Source organism: Wyeomyia smithii, chromosome 2 (assembly GCF_029784165.1).
Source record: "Wyeomyia smithii strain HCP4-BCI-WySm-NY-G18 chromosome 2, ASM2978416v1, whole genome shotgun sequence".
Taxonomy (NCBI): Eukaryota; Metazoa; Arthropoda; class Insecta; order Diptera; family Culicidae; genus Wyeomyia; species Wyeomyia smithii.
The window spans coordinates 161,117,219-161,137,784 of NC_073695.1; the positions used below are offsets into that span (position 1 = coordinate 161,117,219).

General features: G+C 38.1%; 1 protein-coding gene across 1 annotated transcript; it reads left to right on the plus strand.

Moving 5' to 3' along the window:
• The first annotated feature begins 16,437 nt into the window (after positions 1-16,437).
• LOC129720163 (uncharacterized) lies at positions 16,438-17,587 on the plus strand. The gene is made up of 2 exons (XM_055671598.1): positions 16,438-16,672; positions 16,736-17,587. Exon 2 carries the CDS (start codon positions 16,754-16,756, stop codon positions 17,585-17,587), a length of 834 nt encoding a protein of 277 aa, XP_055527573.1. The 5' UTR covers positions 16,438-16,672; positions 16,736-16,753.
• Positions 17,588-20,566: the final 2,979 nt, after the last annotated feature.

Here is a 20,566-nt window from a genome sequence, read left to right on the forward strand (position 1 = left end):
CTCAGAAACTACACAATAGGGTGTCCCAAAAAAAATCGATGTTGAAAAAGTCAAGGTGCTCAGCCCTAAATTGGACGATAATGTTATTTATAGCATTTTTGTAGAACATTTCAACTTTCTAAAAAAATGTTTTCAGGTTGCCCAAACGTGATTTATGAAAAAATTACTTTTCAAGCTACAAACCCACTCTTTTGCACTTTTTTCGAATCTGTTCGATTTCTTAATTTCTCCATACATTTTTTTTATTTTTGTGAGGTTGTTTTTGAATATTTTGCATCGTTTGGTTCAGCATCGCATTCAATTTTTTGACTCACAGAGGCATTATCAAGATGGCTTGACAAAACTTTTTTTAATTCTTCTACCACCAATATTTTATGGTTAATTAATAATTTAGCGAATTGAGTGTTGATTTTAATAATTGATAATTTTTCAGCGAAGACACTTTATAAAAAGATGTTCTGAAAATTTCTGATGAACTTTCGTTAAGTTTTCAAAGATGAATAAAGTTTATTCTGTGGCCCCCACACAATACTGGGCCCCGGACCACCACAATCGTAAATCCGGCTCTGCTACTGGTTCTGAAAAATAATCCGTCGAGTTTGTGTTACTTTCCTTTGAAAGTACATTTTCGTTACCGGTATCCTTTTCACCAACAAATTGACACACATTCAGTTTGCGCCTGGTTGGCTACCGGAAATAGCAATTGGGTTGGCTTAGTTCCCTGAATCTCGATATTTACCATATTTCCCACACGCACGCTGATTATAGCAGTGACAAACACAAACAAATCAACAAAACGTAGAACTACGTGAATAATAAAATACACATTATTGTATAAACACTGGTAATTATGACCTTAAAATGACATTTTCGTGAACCACAAATTAAGAGCTTTCGATTGATACAGCGCGATGTTTTCGTTTAGCCGCATCAACAAAAAATAGCTGTTCTCTTTTTGGTTCAGTGCAAATTACCCAATATCATACATATGTAGTAGTGACATCTTGTTCTTTGTTTACACACTCTGCGTCAGATCGCTAGCATTGTTGAGTGAAGTGTAAGCGTCTGAACGTGTTTTTTCGGTTTTGGTGCGTTGCATTCGTTTAGACGCAGTAGACATTTAAAGCAAATTTTCGTACGAAAGTAAAGTATTCGCAAAGTGTTTGTTGTATTTGAATACAAGTGAGCGTTTTGTCTTATTTAGACCAACTGTTCAACATTTATTTGCATTTTTTCAGGCATGGGAAAAGGGAAACGGTTGAACGACGTGGAAAAGGCCCAAATTCAAGTTCTGGTGGATACTGGTTGTTCAAAATGCGAGATAGCCCGTAGAATCAACAGGTCAGAGATTGTTCGAAATTTTCTGAAAAATCCACAAAAGTACGGAGTTAAGGCACGTACCACCGAAAATGCGAAGTTGACGGCTAGGCAAAAAGGACGAATTCGGGAAGAAGCGACTAAAAATCACTTGAGTTGTCGCCAGATAATTAACAAACTTGATCTACCAGTACATAAGAGCACCATCAGCCGCGTTCTCAATACATCCTCATTCATTAAATGGACAAAACCGAAGGGAAAACCCAGACTTACGCCTCAACACAAAAGGAACCGACTAGAATTCGCGAAAAGACACATGCACTGTACTGATGAATGGCGCCAAGTAATATTTTCAGATGAAAAAAAGTTTAATCTGAATGGCCCCGATTGCTATAGTCACTATTGGCATGATTTGAGAGATAAAGATGTCACACGTTCTAAGAGAAACTTCGGTGGCGGCACAGTCATGGTATGGAGTGCATTTTCATACGACTCTAAGTTGCCAATCTGCTGGATTTCCACAAAAATGAACTCGAGTAATTACTGCGAGCTCCTGGAAGAAGTTTTAATACCGCCTTTGGACGATCGAATGACCGATTCGGTAATTTTCCAACAAGATAATGCTTCGATCCACATATCACGTCAATCAAAGGCATGGTTTGCAGATAAAGAGATCACTGTTCTCGAATGGCCGGCATGTAGCCCAGATTGTAATCCGATTGAAAACCTCTGGGGCATACTTTCTTCTAAGGTTTACGCAAATGGACGTCAGTTCGATACCACAAAGGACCTGAAGGAGTGCTGGGATCAAATCGATCAACAAACTATTAAAAACCTTGTCAAATCAATGCCAAACAGAATCTTCGACGTAATAAGGAACAACGGAGGAGCTACAAAATACTAAACGACCAATATTTGAGGAATTTTTGTGAAGTTCCTTTTTCTGAATTAAATGCGGCTATACGAACGCAACAGTGTATTTTCATTTTTTTACGATTAAATTACTGAACGTGATTTATTTTCAAGGAAACAGTGGAACATATTTGGTCTTGCGTTAATAAACAACATTGAGAAAAAATGAGAATTTCCATATTGTTTTTACTAAGAAACACAAGATAATTTTAGTGCGGCTGCATCGCACTGTATATATATATATATATATATATATATATATATATATATATATATATATATATATATATATATATATATATATATATATATATATATATATATATATATATATATATATATATATATATATATATATATATATATATATATATATATATATATATATATATATATATATATATATATATATATATATATATATATATATATATATATATATATATATATATATATATATAAGTTAAAAACTTGCAACGATTAATGTTCGGATTGACGTGAGGACGACCTACTACGTTTACGAGTTAAAACAATAATGATTTATTTTACTTATAAAATGTTACACTGCTCGCGATTGTCGTCGTCGTCGTCGTAGCTGTCCAAGGGTCATTATGCCCATTCTGCTAAGTCGGCACTCTCGGTGCTATCGCATCGATAGGTAGTACGCTGAGTTCTGCTGCAGAGTGGAAGGTTTTGTTATTGATGATCGCGCCGGGTTGGTTGGCGTGGCAAAGCATTTAACGCAAGAATTACAGGTGGCTTCAACTGTACTTGCTCTCGATACAACTCGCGGGGTGCGAATAATCGTAGCACGTTGTTGTTGTTGTTATTGTTGTTGTTAAACTTCCATCGCAGCCAGGGTTGCTGCGATTTGTTGTTGTTGGGCTTTTAGCTTCTCAATCGCGTTCGTAACTACCCCCTCCTCAAGTTCGAGCCGTCCCGGGTCGACATTTGGTTGCTGCTTTTTCCTAAAATTGAACATTAGGCAAGGATTGATGTTTCTCAGAATGAGGATTATTATAATGAAGCAAATCGCTGTCGAAAGAGATATTCCTCCAAACGTTATCCATAGATTGAAGCGAAGGCTACTTTGTTGCAAATAAACGTGGTCTAACTTCCTTCTATTGTTGATGGCTGTGTCGTGGATTTCCTTTATATTAGGTTGGTTTTGAATGGTCCAATTGATCAAAATATTGTGGAATGCTCCATGCAGGATTTCTGTATCCACCATGGTTTCCGAATTATGAAATTTATGGTTATTGAATTTAACCGTACAGTTCGCGAACTTGATGATGAAATTGCCAGTGATGGTTCTATTATCGGGTCCACAATTGGATTCTAGTGTGTGATTTTTAGCGTTTGAAATTAATAAGGTGTTTTCGTTTATTAGCTGTTGGGTAGTTTCATTTTTGTGAACTGAGGTACAATGTGATTGTTTTCCCAGTATTAGTGGTCTAATACATTTATCTTCGAATTCTTTAGTGTGGAATGATCTCTGTACGAAGTCTTCGGGCTTATCTGTTTCGAAAAGTTTTGGCCCACGCCGTATAATGTGGCTTGGGTACGATTTTATCATTTGATTATTTACGATCAGTGGGTATATCCTCACAATTGTAGATATTGCGTTTTCCAATTCTGGAACATGGAGTATGTACAACAAGTCTTCTTCTTTCACGGCGATTTTTGGAGTAACAAACTGTAGGGCTTCGTCCGGAAAATTTATCTTCACTCCTTGGTCTTGAAGAGCGGTTTTGATCGCGTTTATTTCTCGTGTTGATAAAATTTTGTTGTTAATAACGGAAATTCTGCTGAGGGTGATTGCTTCCTGGATATTGTCGAGGAGTTCATTAATGACGTCCATGTTCAACATTGTGGTAATTGCTTGCATAACGTCCAATCCATTCTGGGGGTTTAGAGCGCTGGCTATTTGATTGATTGCTTGCGTCAGTTTCGAAATCCGGTTGTTGATGTTTTCGTTAACTCTGTATTGCTGGTTATTTTGATCGATGATATCATTCATTGTAGAGTTAATGATCTGTAGATCTTGTGCATCGGGCGATCCGGCAATCCACTTCCACGCAGCGCCTAATGAGTCCCATCTCTTGTGTCGATGCGTTTGTTGCGGTTTCAACGCGTAGAGGGATGATTACAGCTTCTTGATCCGATATTTAACATCCTCGTTCATTGGGTTAGTTGGGGTTAGTTGTGTATAAAATTTTGTAGTCAGTAGTTCTATGCTCTCTTCGATTTGATGTAGATTGATTGGATGAATAATTTTAATGGTTCCGGTTTGTAATTTACAGTTGTTTTGTTTGATAAGAACGATTGGGTTATTATGAAGGTTAACAATATCTAATTCTGAACTACAGTATACTGGAATCGACAAGAGGAACCATGTTTTCAGTAAGCTTCGTAGCATTTTCCTGTAATTTAAAACGTATAATTGCTTTCGTTCGTGAGCGTCTAATTTTGATTGATTAAATTAAAGGATACGATCATAAATTTGCTTTCAATATTATAATTAGTGTTAGTTGGAGTTAGTCATTCGTTTTGTTTATTAAATCTACATACAATGGTAATTTACTTTTTTTCTATATCTAGGCATTCAAAGGTACCTGAAGGTGAGAGTTGTATTAGGCTCGATGTAACAGACGTGTAAAAGTACTTAGACGTAGGGTAGCAAGCTGCCAATGGAAAGTTTACTTTTTAACCTAAAATGGTAAGAGGAGAAGGTTTTATTATAGGGCACAACCATTTTTTTTATTATTATTATTCCGTTCCAGAGAGTTAGGTTTGTCTACCATTGAAGTGAGATGATCTGTGTGATATCTCCTCATCTTTTATGTTAGCCAGTTGTATGATATAGAGTGAGAACGGTATATCGTAACTGGTTTGCGGTTTCAATGTCTGAAAAGAAGAATAGAGAATATTAATTCCTAATCCGGTGTAGGTTTGATTTATGAATCTTTTTCCCGTCCTGGTCGCGGAGCGTTTGGTGTCCATCGTTATCTACAATTTTCAGTTCGAATCGATCCCTCCGTTTCGATTTGATACCTTGGCACTTAACGAGAATAGGTTGATCTTCTTCGAGAACTGGTGGGTCTTCTCTTGTAGCATTGTGATACATGTGCTGTTTAACCTGTGTTTCTTTGTTAGTGGCAGTAATTTTATCATAAAATTCATTACGGACTCTTATTAACTCAATTTGGTCGAGAGGTCTCTCCTCTCCGTCTTTGACTCCAAAAAATGCTTCACGTGGTTTCAAATTGATAGACGAATGGATAGCATTATTGTACAGTATGCAGGCTAGTTGGAACATTTCTTTAAGAGAGAGATAGTCATACTTCGGCCTATTACACCGAAAGATTTCGATCAAAGTTGAATGAAAACGTTCAACTATACCATTTGTCTCGCTATTATTCACTGGTGTGAAATACTGTTGGATGTTCAAGTCATTTAGCATTCCACGAACTTCAATTGATTTTAGGGCTGGTTCATTATCGGAAACGATTAAACCTGGTTGCCCATAAAGTGACAGGTATTTGATAAGCGCTCTTCTTATATCCGGAATAGACCTGGATTCAACAGGGATTAAAGTTCCAAACCTTGAGAATTTATCGACAGCTGAGAGAAATATACACGGCTGTGATATGAAAACGTCCATATGGACAATTTCCAATGGTTTCTTAGGAATAGGCGTCTCCCCTAGTCGGATGCGATAGGGCTTCCTTTCGTATTTCATTTTGTTACACGTCTCACACAAAAGCACATATTTTCTGATTTTTGCTTTCATTCTGGGAAAATAATACCTTCTCAGAATTTCTGCTTGATTTTCTTTGATTCCCCGATGTGAAGTTTCATGGGTTTGTTCAATTAGTAAGTTTTGTTCAACTTCGTCAGGGATATCGATTAATATGCTCCGAGATATTTTTGCTCGAAATATTCTGTATCTACTGAAGTAATCTCTATAGACTTCTTGAACTGAAGTTAACATTGTTTCGGGACACATTATGCAATTTTGTTTTTTTGTATCCATGTGGTCTTTGAATATCTTAATTAGGGCAGGGACTTCGAAGTGAAGTTTAGTTATTGTTCGACGATAAACCTTTGGGAAAACAGTTTCGAATACTTCTGACTCATCCTCTCCTATTTTGAGAATAATTTGGTTATGAAAAAAATTTAATGGTCTCTCAGTACATTCAATGAGGTTCGGCGGATTTGAGTTGGCGGAATACAAGGAATTCTCGTCCGTAGAATCCTCTTCGTTCGCGTTAACCTCGTGGGTAATTCTGGAAAGGGCATCAGCTACCACGTTTTGCTTCCCTGGGCGATGCTTGATTTCGAAATCGTATTCTAGAAGCCTCAATCTCCACTTAACCAACCTGGTGTTAGGCGACTTCAGGTTCAGTGCATAGGTTAGTGGCTGGTGATCTGTATATAAGGTAAATTTCCTTCCAAACAAGTGGGGTCGGAAGTACTGCGTCGCCCAGACAATCGCCAGAAGCTCTTTTTCTATGGCGGAATACCTCTCCTCGGTCTTAGTTAGTGTTCTAGACGCAAAAGCAACTGGTCTGTATCTTCCTACACTGCCTTGGGATAGAACTGCTCCGAGGGCAAAATTACTTGCATCTGTGGTTAAGACGAAAGGTGAATTGAAATCAGGATATTGGAGGATGTCGCTTTGCGTGAGCAATTCCTTGCACTTCTCAAAAGTTTTAACGAATAATGGTGTATGCTCGACCACTTCTCCTTTTCGTAGTTGGGCTGTAAGGGGCTTAGTAATCTTGGCAAAATCGCGGATAAACCTCCGATAGTATCCCAGAATTCCAAGAAATCCTTTGAGTTCTTTTTGATTTTTTGGCAAGGGCCATTTTTTAATACTTTCAATTTTATCGGGGTTTGGTTTACCACCCTGGTCTGTGACTATGTGGCCTAAAAAAGCGACTTCTTTCTTGAGAAACTCGCATTTGTCAAGTTGTAATTTAAGATTCACCTTTTCAATAGCTTTTAGAATTTTTTCTAAATTCTCTATGTGCTCCTGGAGGGAGGTTGAAAAAACAATAATGTCGTCCATGTAAATTAGACAACATTTTCCAATAAGCTCTCTGAGCACATGGTCCATAACACGCTGGAAGGTAGCCGGTGCGTTCTTAAGACCGAATGGCATACGCAGGTATTCGTATAAGCCATGTTCAACTTAAAATGCAGTTTTCGGTACATCTCTGGGGTTCACTTCAATTTGATGGAAGCCAGAGGCTAGGTCTAATGTACTAAAATATTGGCACTTGCCCAATTTATCCAATATTTCTGTAATATTCGGCAGAGGATATTTATCGTCTACAGTTTTGGCATTCAACTTCCTATAGTCGACGACCAGCCGCCACTTTTGCTTGCCTGATGCATCGGCCTTTTTCGGTACAATCCATATGGGGGAAGCCCACGGCGATGTACTCGGTCTGATGATGCCTTGGCTAAGCATTTTGCTGATTTGTTTCTGCACTTCTTCCTTGTGTATGAAAGGGTATCTTTAATTTTTAGTATATATTGGTATTTCATCACAAGTATTTATCGAATGTTTAACGATATTGGTGAAGGAAAGGCTATCGTTTTCTTTATAGAAAACCTTGGGAAATTTTCGGAGTATCTGGATTAATTTAGAGCGTTCCTCTACGTTCAAGTGATCAGATCGCACCTCGTCTTCAATCCGCCAAATTACTTTGGTTGCTTCGGAAGGATATTTAGATGGAAAAGTTACTCTCTCGAAATTGTTTACCTCGGCCAATATGCTTCCATAGTCGATGGTTGCTATTGTGGGTTCCCGGTTCACATTGACAAAAAGCAAGTTCGCTTTACCTTGCTCGATGCTGTATAATCCAGACGGAACAAAAATATTGGGATTAATTCTCAAGTCATTTTCAACGAAGAAATCTCCTGAGTTATCAGGCATAGGGATTTGTTGAATAGTATGTGATGATTCTTGAAAATTCAACTGTACCGTATCGGGAAACTTTTTTTTAGAGGTATGACGGTGTTGTCCAATATGATACTATTAGTTGATGCGTCCACGATGCATCCTAACTCGTGTAGGGTTTGCATACCAATTAGGCCGTCAAAGAACCTGTGGAATTTGAATAAGTAGAATTTTTCACAGGCAACTTCCTTACATTGTTTAGAAAAAGGGTTGAAGAGTGTGTACTGTTCTATATTGTAAGAGCCAATTAAATTTTTAACTTTGTGAGAGGGACCCAGTCGCACTGATTTTAGGGGTACGAACTCTGGGGAAATATAATTTTGGTTAGCTCCTGTATCGATCAGAAGCTTAAGTGGAGGACTGGACTTGGAGAGAATCTCCAGGTAAGGAATAAAACTCATTCTATCTCTTGTTGCTCTAATTCCGGAGGAAAATTTAGCTCTTCTCCGAGATACTCTGGTTTATTTTCTTCTTCTGTGTATTCTTCATGTTGTGGATTAAAATATTCGCAATGCATATTTATTTGTGGGTTATTATTATAATAGTTTGATCTAGTCTGACGAGAATTGGGAGGAAGTGCTTTTTCCTGCTTAATGGGAGGGAACCGTGATCCGGACTGATTATTTGGGTTAAATAATTTCGGTACGGGGACGTTATTAACTGGTGGTTGTTGTTGGAAATATGGCCTATTTGCTACAACTTGACGTCTTGCTGCCCCGTATTGGTTTTGCGTCAAATTTGGTTGATATCGAGCATTACTCGGATTCATATAATTTGATTTCCTGGTCCTTTCTTTTCGTCTCTTGTAAGCATTGTCTTGGTCTAACGCATTCTGATAGGCAGAATACAGGCTGGTAGGTCTACTTGTTCTCGTTAATGACGATATTGAATCGTCCAGTCCGTCGACATAGGCATTTGTTACCATGGTCTCATAAGTTTCCATGATGCTCACCGCACAAGTTTTCAATTTATCATCAAGCATAACTTTCGCTCTAATTTCGGATAATACTGCATCACACTGGTGATAAAAATTTTCTACACTAAGATTTTCCTGTTGCAAATAAGGGATTTTGTTTAAAAGAGTGGATAAGTCTTGTTTGTCTCCAAAACGATCTTTTAATTTCTTTTTAATCGCGTCCCAAGTGCAATCTGTGTTGCTTAATAATAAAGCCTCATTAGCTTTTCCGCTTATTTTGTCCCTAATAACTGATTCCCAAACTGGCAACATTAAAGGAGTTTTGTCTGCCGGCACTAATCGTTTTGCGCACTCGAGTTTTCTCTCTACGGAGTCCAGCCACGCTGGCAATTCTTTTTCGACACCGCTGTATTCCGGGATCATTTTATTCACGTCCGGAATCCTGGTGAGAGCGAAATTGTCTCTCGGTTGCGAGACAGGTATTGATCTTTGCGACGCATTCTGCAGCCTTTCGAGTTGCAAAGACTGTTGTTCGACCAGGCGCTCGAGTTCACTTATTTTTTCTGCCATTTCAGAGATTTTGCGTGTTAGCATTAACTTTTTTGATGAAATTAAATTTTAGAAAAATTAGAAACTTTCGTTACTATTTCTGGCTGATTTATTTGTTCACAACCGCACACGCGCAATTGATACACACTCGGTCTTAATTCTAGCACTGATTAGGGTAAAACTAGTTTTAGTTAAGAAAAAAAATTACTTACAAAAAGATCGTTCTCTCGTCTGAGTTGGAGGTAGTGATTGTGTTTGGTGTCGTCTCTACGGGTTTGTCCTCAATCCTTCGATAAACCGTCGATGGCGTCCTTGGCGATTCCGATATTCCCTCGGAGAAGCACTGCTGACAGGAACAAACACACGTGAACGAAATCAAACACAGTTCTTAAACCGACTGCGCCAGTTATAAACTTGCAACAATTAATGTTCGGATTGACGTGAGGACGACCTACTACGTTTACGAGTTAAAACAATAATGATTTATTTTACTTATAAAATGTTACACTGCTCGCGATTGTCGTCGTCGCCGTCGTCGTCGTCGTAGCTGTCCAAGGGTCATTATGCCCATTCTGCTAAATCGGCACTCTCGGTGCTATCGCATCGATAGGTAGTACGCTGAGTTCTGCTGCAGAGTGGAAGGTTTTGTTATTGATGATCGCGCCGGGTTGGTTGGCGTGGCAAAGCATTTAACGCAAGAATTACAGGTGGCTTCAACTGTACTTGCTCTCGATACAACTCGCGGGGTGCGAATAATCGTAGCACGTTGTTGTTGTTGTTATTGTTGTTGTTAAACTTCCATCGCAGCCAGGGTTGCTGCGATTTGTTGTTGGGCTTTTAGCTTCTCAATCGCGTTCGTAACTTATATATATATATATATATATATATATATATATATATATATATATATATATATATATATATATATATATATATATATATATATATATATATATATATATATATATATATATATATATATATATATATATATATATATATATATATATATATATATATATATATATATATATATATATATATATATATATATATATATATATATATATATATATATATATATATATATATATATATATATATATATAATATAATATAATATATATATATATATATATATATATATATATATATATATATATATATATATATATATATATATATATATATATATATATATATATATATATATATATATATATATACATATATCATGTTTCAAGATGGCTTGGCTCAGTTTTTTGAAAATTTCTCGGAAATTGCTTAACCACAAATTATCACAAATTAGATTTCGAACTCACAAATTAACCACTAAATATTGGTGATAAAAGAATTAAAAAAAATATTTTGTCAAGCCATCTTGATATATGCTGGGGTGAAATGTTCGAGCGGTACCTTTTATACCAAGGCTTCATCAGTTAGTTAGAAAGAACGAACGGAAGAAAGAATATCATACCTGTTAGTCGAAATTTCAGTGTCACTTGGAGGAGATGCCTCACGATTCCTTGAAGCCGCATCAAAGCGAGCTTTTTTATTTCTTCCAGGCATAAATGGAAAACTTCATTACACTTTCACTTCACTATAGAATTGAAGTAGAAATATCTCAAACCAAATTTTCTCACTGATCTCTGGATTAAGTTTTTTCACACTTGCTTGAAAGCCTGACTTGCTTTCTAACATAGCTGGTGCACCATCGGTATAGGAACAACAAACATTATCCCAAGAAGTTCCGTTAGAATGAAAGAATGACGTGACTTTTGCCAAAATGTCAGATCCTTTCGTTGTTGTTTCGAGTGGCGAACATAACAGGAACTCTCCCTTGATGACATTGCCGAAAACATATCGCACGAAAACCAACAACTGAGCACAGGATGACACATCCGTGTACTCCACAAGTTGAATGCTGAATAGCCTAAACTTAGCTGCCTTGGTCTCAGAAATGACTTGGTTTTTAATGTCAACAGACATGTCACTCATCCGTCGCTGAACTGTGTTATCCGATAGAGAAACTGCAGCCAATTTTTTCTTCAAGCCGTTTCCCAATACAATTTCCACCATCTTTATTGCACAAGGTTTAACCAGCGTCTCCGATTGTATGAGTTTTTTTTCGCAATTTCAAGTGCAACAACATACGATGCTTCCTCCGTTTTTGTGTTCGTAGTGAAAATACTTCCCGTTTTATCAATCTTCATTGTTCTAACACTCCGCGCACTGCGTTCAAAAAAATCTACTCCTTTATCTGGATACTGTGGGTGCGTCTTGAAAAGCTGCTTTAACTTACATGGCTTCATGGAGTGATTGGAAAGAATTTTCAGGCAAACCAAACATTGTGGTTTTTCTTCTCTGTTGACAATAATGAAGGAGAATCCGAACTGAAGGTACGTAGATTCGTACTTTCTTTTTTTACAAGCCATAGTTATTTCCTACAAATAAGAACAGTATTTACAATGATGAAAACATTTGGCAAGCCAGCCTTTTCACTCTTGAATAAGGCTTAAGCTATCGTACAAGCCACAGGGGCATTCTAAAGAACACGCTCCAGGTGATCTAGAATGAATTTTTGGCGCACCGAAACCTTTTTTAAATTGCAATGCGCTTGAAATTGTCATAATTTCGGTTCTACTTTTTCGATTCAAATAATAATTAAGTTTTCATAATAACATTCCTGAAAGTACTTATTGACGTTGACTAACGTCTATATCGAAGTTAGGCGCCTGAATTTGAAAATCTAGTAATTCAACTAGGGAAAACCAGGGAAAAGTGATCAGGTTTTGAGTGCTAATTTTCAGTCATTTATAATCAGGTTTTCGAGGTTTTGGCATTAATCGATCAGAAATTCTTTCACGGTTAAATTTACTTAACAAAAACAAACTATTGTTTGAGATACACTATTGAAAAATTGGTAATTAATATAGATTGTCTAAATCATACCGCGCAGCCAATCACTACCTCTCTTCCCAAGCACGGATACAATCGATCTGACTTTGTTGTTATTGTTGTTGTCACTTTCTGTTTCCGATGCTTATTTACGTTCCTAGTCATTTCATTTTCTACTTAGCCCCTCCTTCTTTCTAACTAACTGATGAAGCCTTGGTATAAAAGGTACCGTTCGAACATTTCACCCCAGCATATATCAAGATGGCTTGACAAAATATTTTTTTTAATTCTTTTATCACCAATATTTAGTGGTTAATTTGTGAGTTCGAAATCTAATTTGTGATAATTTGTGGTTAAGCGGTTTCCGAGAAATTTTCAAAAAACTGAGCCAAGCCATCTTGAAACATGATATATGTATATATATATAAAGAATTAAAAAAATATTTTGTCAAGCCATCTTGATATATGCTGGGGTGAAATGTTCGAACGGTACCTTTTATACCAAGGCTTCATCAGTTAGTTAGAAAGAAGGAGGGGCTAGGTAGAAAATGAAATGACTAGGAACGTAAATAAGCATCGGAAACAGAAAGTGACAACAACAATAACAACAAAGTCAGATCGATTGTATCCGTGCTTGGGAAGAGAGGTAGTGATTGGCTGCGCGGTATGATTTAGACAATCTATATTAATTACCAATTTTTCAATAGTGTATCTCAATCTTTGTGATAATTTGTGGTTAAGCGGTTTCCGAGAAATTTTCAAAAAACTGAGCCAAGCCATCTTGAAACATGATATATGTATATATATATAAAGAATTAAAAAAATATTTTGTCAAGCCATCTTGATATATGCTGGGGTGAAATGTTCGAACGGTACCTTTTATACCAAGGCTTCATCAGTTAGTTAGAAAGAAGGAGGGGCTAGGTAGAAAATGAAATGACTAGGAACGTAAATAAGCATCGGAAACAGAAAGTGACAACAACAATAACAACAAAGTCAGATCGATTGTATCCGTGCTTGGGAAGAGAGGTAGTGATTGGCTGCGCGGTATGATTTAGACAATCTATATTAATTACCAATTTTTCAATAGTGTATCTCAAACAATAGTTTGTTTTTGTTAAGTAAATTTAACCGTGAAAGAATTTCTGATCGATTAATGCCAAAACTTCGAAAACCTGATTATAAATAACTGAAAATTAGCGCTCAAAACCTGATCACTTTTCCCTGGTTTTCCCTAGTTGAATTACTAGATTTTCAAATTCAGGCGCCTAACTTCGATATAGACGTTAGTCAACGTCAATAAGTACTTTCAGGAATGTTATTATGAAAACTTAATTATTATTTGAATCGAAAAAGTAGAACCGAAATTATGACAATTTCAAGCGCATTGCAACTTAAAAAAGTTTTCGGTGCGCCAAAAATTCATTCTAGATCACCTGGAGCGTGTTCTTTAGAATGCCCCTGTGGCTTGTACGATAGCTTAAGCCTTATTCAAGAGTGAAAAGGCTGGCTTGCCAAATGTTTTCATCATTGTAAATACTGTTCTCATTTGTAGGAAATAACTATGGCTTGTAAAAAAAGAAAGTACGAATCTACGTACCTTCAGTTCGGATTCTCCTTCATTATTGTCAACAGAGAAGAAAAACCACAATGTTTGGTTTGCCTGAAAATTCTTTCCAATCACTCCATGAAGCCATGTAAGTTAAAGCAGCTTTTCAAGACGCACCCACAGTATCCAGATAAAGGAGTAGATTTTTTTGAACGCAGTGCGCGGAGTGTTAGAACAATGAAGATTGATAAAACGGGAAGTATTTTCACTACGAACACAAAAACGGTGGAAGCATCGTATGTTGTTGCACTTGAAATTGCGAAAAAAAACTCATACAATCGGAGACGCTGGTTAAACCTTGTGCAATAAAGATGGTGGAAATTGTATTGGGAAACGGCTTGAAGAAAAAATTGGCTGCAGTTTCTCTATCGGATAACACAGTTCAGCGACGGATGAGTGACATGTCTGTTGACATTAAAAACCAAGTCATTTCTGAGACCAAGGCAGCTATGTTTAGGCTATTCAGCATTCAACTTGTTGAGTACACGGATGTGTCATCCTGTGCTCAGTTGTTGGTTTTCGTGCGATATGTTTTCGGCAATGTCATCAAGGGAGAGTTCCTGTTATGTTCGCCACTCGAAACAACAACGAAAGGATCTGACATTTTGGCAAAAGTCACGTCATTCTTTCATTCTAACGGAACTTCTTGGGATAATGTTTGTTGTTCCTATACCGATGGTGCACCAGCTATGTTAGAAAGCAAGTCAGGCTTTCAAGCAAGTGTGAAAAAACTTAATCCAGAGATCAGTGAGAAAATTTGGTTTGAGATATTTCTACTTCAATTCTATAGTGAAGTGAAAGTGTAATGAAGTTTTCCATTTATGCCTGGAAGAAATAAAAAAGCTCGCTTTGATGCGGCTTCAAGGAAACGTGAGGCATCTCCTCCAAGTGACACTGAAATTTCGACTAACAGGTATGATATTCTTTCTTCCGTTGGGGATCAAGAAGTTCAAACTTCTCATACTGAGCATAAAACCGTTATGAAGAAGGTTAAAGTTCCACCTATTCTGCCGTAATCTCGCAGACTGACGTATGCGCCAGCGAGTAAAATTTTCAGTACGGAGCTTTTTCAGAAAATGTTTGTTAAATGAACGTTCGATCGAATTTCAACCATCTGATCTGTACATAATGCGTTAACATGATCACAGTAAATTGTCAAATGCATGATTTGCGAATAAAGGTTTAAGAACTAAAGTTATGTTACTAACGTCATTTTGTTGTAAAAACAGCGATTTTTTTTTCATTGTTTCCGATTGACGAACCGATTGACGTACATCCATCTTAGTATGCGACTAGTCGCTCGAAAAAAAATTTTCTTCATAATCAGTCAAAGGTCGCGATTCTCGGTCCAGAATTCGAATTCGGATATGGAGTTGATCGCTGAATATGGCAGTACAAGTAAAAGTGAACCAGAAGATGCAGTCACACTGCAGGTTCCAGGCAAATCACTTATGAAACGCGCAACGGAACATTTGCGCTATTTGCAAAAAAGAAGAGAAGAACACAATGTGATCCCGACAAATTGTAAATGTAACTTCGCCTGCTCCACACAGATTTCTCAAGCAAGAAGAACGGAATTGAATGAAGCATACTTGAACCTTCCCCTGGACAAAAAGAGAGCCTTCATACTTCAGCATAGCCTTCGCCAGAACGTTAAACGCCGACGCGTCGAACCTGATATTTCCGGTTCTGATTTCAAAAAATCATATACATATGCTTACCATCTAGATGGTAACAAATCAGCAATTCAAGTTTGTTCAAGTTTCTTCTTGAATACGTTGGGTTACCGATGAAACAGCAAGTATGTTTGTCCAATACTTTGAAAAATTTCAAGTTTAATTTATTTACATTATCCACTTTAAGCAATCTAATCTACAGAGCTTATGAAGACAAAGAATTATTTAAATTAAAAAACGACTCGAAAGAGGTCTCGATTAACCCACTCGAGGAGGCCGTTAAGCAGGACGTTCTCTCCTATGGTCCGACGATTTCGCATTACAGAAGAGAGCACGCGCCAAATGTGCGTTATTTACCGTCGGATTTAACTTGCAAGCAGATGCACGAGAAATTCACACGTCGGCGCGAAACTGAATCGAGAGAAACGTGCAGTTATTCTTATTATAACCGGATTCTATCTGACATGAAAATTCACTTCACCAAGCTTGGGCATGAGCTTTGTGAGAAGTGCCGAGTTGCGGACATACACATGAGAATAACTGGCCATCATAAGCAGAATACCGAATAGACCGAATTCCGTAACGCCGTCTTAGCTGACAAGGAAGACCAAGAGAGTGACGAAACAGGTAATCTTGCCGAGCGGCCCTCCATCAACCGTAGAATCGATTCTAAGTCTGCTGCATCCCTTGTGAATAATGAAAAGAACTGTTCTGAGTGTGCAGCATGGTTGAAACACCGCGAAGCAGCTATCGCAGCACGACAAGAATACGAAAATGACAAGTTTGCTGCTGAAGGTCTTGCTGTTTCCGTCGATTTACAGAAGGTTTGAATTATTCCTAATATTTCGAAAAACTGGGTTATGTATCTTATTTACAATTTCAAATAGGTTATACAACTACCGAGAATGGAACGTTTTAAGGAGGTTATATTCTCTCAAAGAATCGTTGTCCTTAATGAGACATTTGCGCCAATAGGAGGAGGAAAAAATGGAGCAGTTCACGCTATTTTATGGAACGAAACGGTAAGCGGTAGGAAAGCAGCAGATTTGACAAGCGTATTCACTAAACACCTGACGTTAAATGGTTCATCAAGTCGCGTACTCTACTGGTTGGATAATTGTTCCAGTCAAAACATGAACTGGAACTTGATAGTTCACATGATTCTGCTGGTTAACTCACCACTTATTAAAACCAATGAAATCACCTTCAAGTATCTGGAGTCTGGACATACATTTATGTCGGCTGACGCATTTCATGCGGCGGTCGAACGAAGCATGAGAAAGTACCAAGAAGAAGAGCTCTACACATTTTCGGACTTTGTCGAATGTGTCAAGCAGTCTAACAATGAAACTAAGCCACCTGTAACCGTTATGAGCTGCACCGACTTTTTTCAGCCTAGCATTGCCTTGAAACCATCCGTGCTGAACAAATTGAAACCTCGCCCGAAATTAGCTGAGATTAAACAGATTCGATTCACGCGCGGGTGTTTCGAATTCAGCTATAAAACGAGCTTTGGGCTAGAATTTAAGAAAGTCAAACTCTTCACTCAATTACAATTGAAATGCGTTCAGAATCCGAAGTTCAGCCTTGAATCAACTTTTCAGTATAATAAAACGGATAGAGGAATAGAAAAAGTAAGGAAGGAGCATATTTCAAAGAAACTCTGTCCTTTGATGCCGACAGAGAAACGTCGATTTTGGGAAAATCTCCATGTCAACGATCATGTTGATGTATTCTAAAAAAAATGGGATAATATAGATAAACCGATTGGAATCATTGCTTCGTCCTTATGTTTCATTAGTTAATATCACAAAAAACTTTTATATGTCCCTTGTTAAACATTTTTACCATTAATCCCCCAAAAACCGATCCCCCTTCTTCTGTGTAATAGATTGTAACGCTGAGAGCTACCTTCCTCTGATTAATACGAAACGAACACGACTTTCGAAATAAACTATGTCGTTATTTGTAATAAACGCATCACAATCATAGTGGTGTTGGATTTACGTCACTCGGAGTAGAAATGGCGGTTACGTCATTTCGTTTTCGTGAAGTGTTGACGCTATTTTTCACACTTTTGATTAAATTTCGGTGCCTATAGGTTCAGTTTGGTGTGTTCTATCGTTTAATCACAAAAAACACAAATTGGCCACTTTGGCGCTTACGTCAGTCTGCGAGATTAGGGCAGTATTGTGGTATTTGTAGCAAATTTTGAAGCATTTCGATCAGAACTTTCATCATTTCTGTCGGATGTAAAAATTAATTTTCAAATTGGCTGCCAAGGCGATATTCGTATTTTGGCCGAATCTTTTGATGGCCATAATCATCTTTTACAGTATTTGACTGAAAAGATGTATAAATTTTATTCTTTTGATGCCAAAATAAGAGACCGTTTAAGGCTGTTTTGAAAGGTCTTTCAAATGATCAAACTATTGATGAAATTAAAGATTGTTTGTCAGAATCACTTGGTTTTGCCCCCAACCAAGTAATTTTGATGGAACGAAAGGCAAATGCCTAAATTAATCAAACTGGAATACACCAGGACAATTACTTAGTACATTTTGATCGTACCAAAGTACATAATTTGAAATGTTTGGAAAAAGCACGTGTTTTATTTAACGTGCGAATAAAATGGGAAAATTTCAAGAGACATAGAGGAATCTTACGCAATGTCGGAATTGTCAAGCCTATGGTCATGGAACTCGAAACTGCCATATGGCAGCAAAATGTATGATTTGTGGTGACACTAGTCACACGAAAGATATCTGCCCCGTGAAAGAGACCACTAATAGTTTCAAATGTGTAAATTGTGGGGGAAATTACAAATCTAATTTCTTTAATTGTCCTGTAAGGTCAAAAATTATTGCTTCCAGACAACGTAGGAATTCTAAACAACCTGTTGTCAATGTGGGTAATCAAAAGACTTTCAATACTGTTCAGGCATCACCAGCACTTTCATTAGCAAGTGTGCCTGTAGGTAATAATTTAAATTCAGATAACAAATTTCAGACAAATAATCCTGTTCAGGCAACACCAGGCTGTTCATATGCCAGTGTCCTTTCAGGTAATATTTCAAATTCAAACAGTAACAAACCATTCGTGTTTGGTGCAGAAAAGTCAGCTAGTATTGATTTAGGTATTCCAACACCCGAAAAGATTGATTACCTACAACAATCCATGCTGCAGTGAATGTCCGCTTTGTTGAACTGTAACTCGATGTATGAGCCTGTTCAAGTAGGTATGAAATTTACAACAAATATTGTAAGAAAATTGAAATTCAGCAATGATTTTAAATAATGCTGTAAATTTTCTAAATTGGAATGCTCGCTCTTTAAAAGCGAAAGAGGATGAAATTTTCAATTTTTTAACAGCCCACGATGTACATATTGCAGTTGTGACTGAAACGCTTTTAAAGCCAAAGGTGGTAGGTACGATGCGTGGAAGACAGCCTAACGGCTGGTTCGATGCTGAGTGCCAGAGAGCGACAGATGAGAAGAACCGTGCCAGGAGCCGCATGCTCACTGCGGCTACGCGTCAGAACAGAGAGAGGTACAGGGTGGCAAGAGCTGCCGAAAATAGAACCCACCGTCGGAAGAAGCGCGAGTACGAGGAGCAGGTGCTCGCCAGCGCAGAGGACAGCTATGCTGAAAACGACGTGCGGAGATTCTATAGAACTGTCAACAGAGTCAGAAGCAGGAATTTCCCGGTGCCGGTCATGTGTAATGACAAGGACGGCAACCTGCTTACTGATAAACCGACGGTTGCAGCCAGGTGGAAGGAGCATTTTCAGGCGCTATTGAACGGTGAGGAGCCGGATGAGCAGAGCAGGAACAGGATGACGATTATGAGTGACGAACAAGCTGTGGAGCCACCGACACAGTAAGAGGTGAAAAAGGCGATTAGTGAGCTGAAAAACGGCAAGGCCGCTGGGAAGGATGGTATCCCGGCCGAACTTCTAAAAGCGGGAAGCGAGCGGCTGTACTATGCGATCCACCAGATAATACTAAGAACCTGGGCGGACGAACAAATGCCGAACGACTGGTTGAAAGGCCTCATATGCCCTATCTATAAGAAGGGCCATCGATTGGATTGTGGCAACTATCGAGGGATAACGTTGCTCAACTCCGCATATAAAGTGCTCTCCCGTATCCTGTTCTTCAGATTGAGACCGCTAACGGAATCCTTTGTTGGCGAATACCAGGCTGGTTTTCGACAAGGGCGTTCCACGACGGATCAAATTTTCACCCTGCGACAGATCCTCGATAAGTTCCGGGAGTACAACTTATCGACTCACCATCTGTTTGTGGACTTCAGGGCGGCATACGACTCAGTTAAAAGAAACGAGCTGTGGCAGATCATGCTGGAACACGGTTTCCCTACGAAACTAATAAAGCTGAGTCGTATGACACTGGAGGGATCAAAATCGTGCGTGCGGATAGCTGGCGAGACATCAGCCGCGTTCGTAACGTTGGATGGACTGAAGCAGGGGGATGCGCTCTCCAACCTACTGTTTAACATCGCTCTTGAGGGTGCAGTACGAAGAGCAAAATTCGAAAGAAACGGTACGATCATCACGAAATCTCACATGCTTCTTGGTTTTGCGGACGACGTCGATATCATCGGTATCAACCGTAAGGCCGTGGAGGAGGCTTTCGTACCTTTTAAAAGAGAAGCAGCGTGATTGGGACTTGTCATTAACTCTGCCAAAACAAAGTACA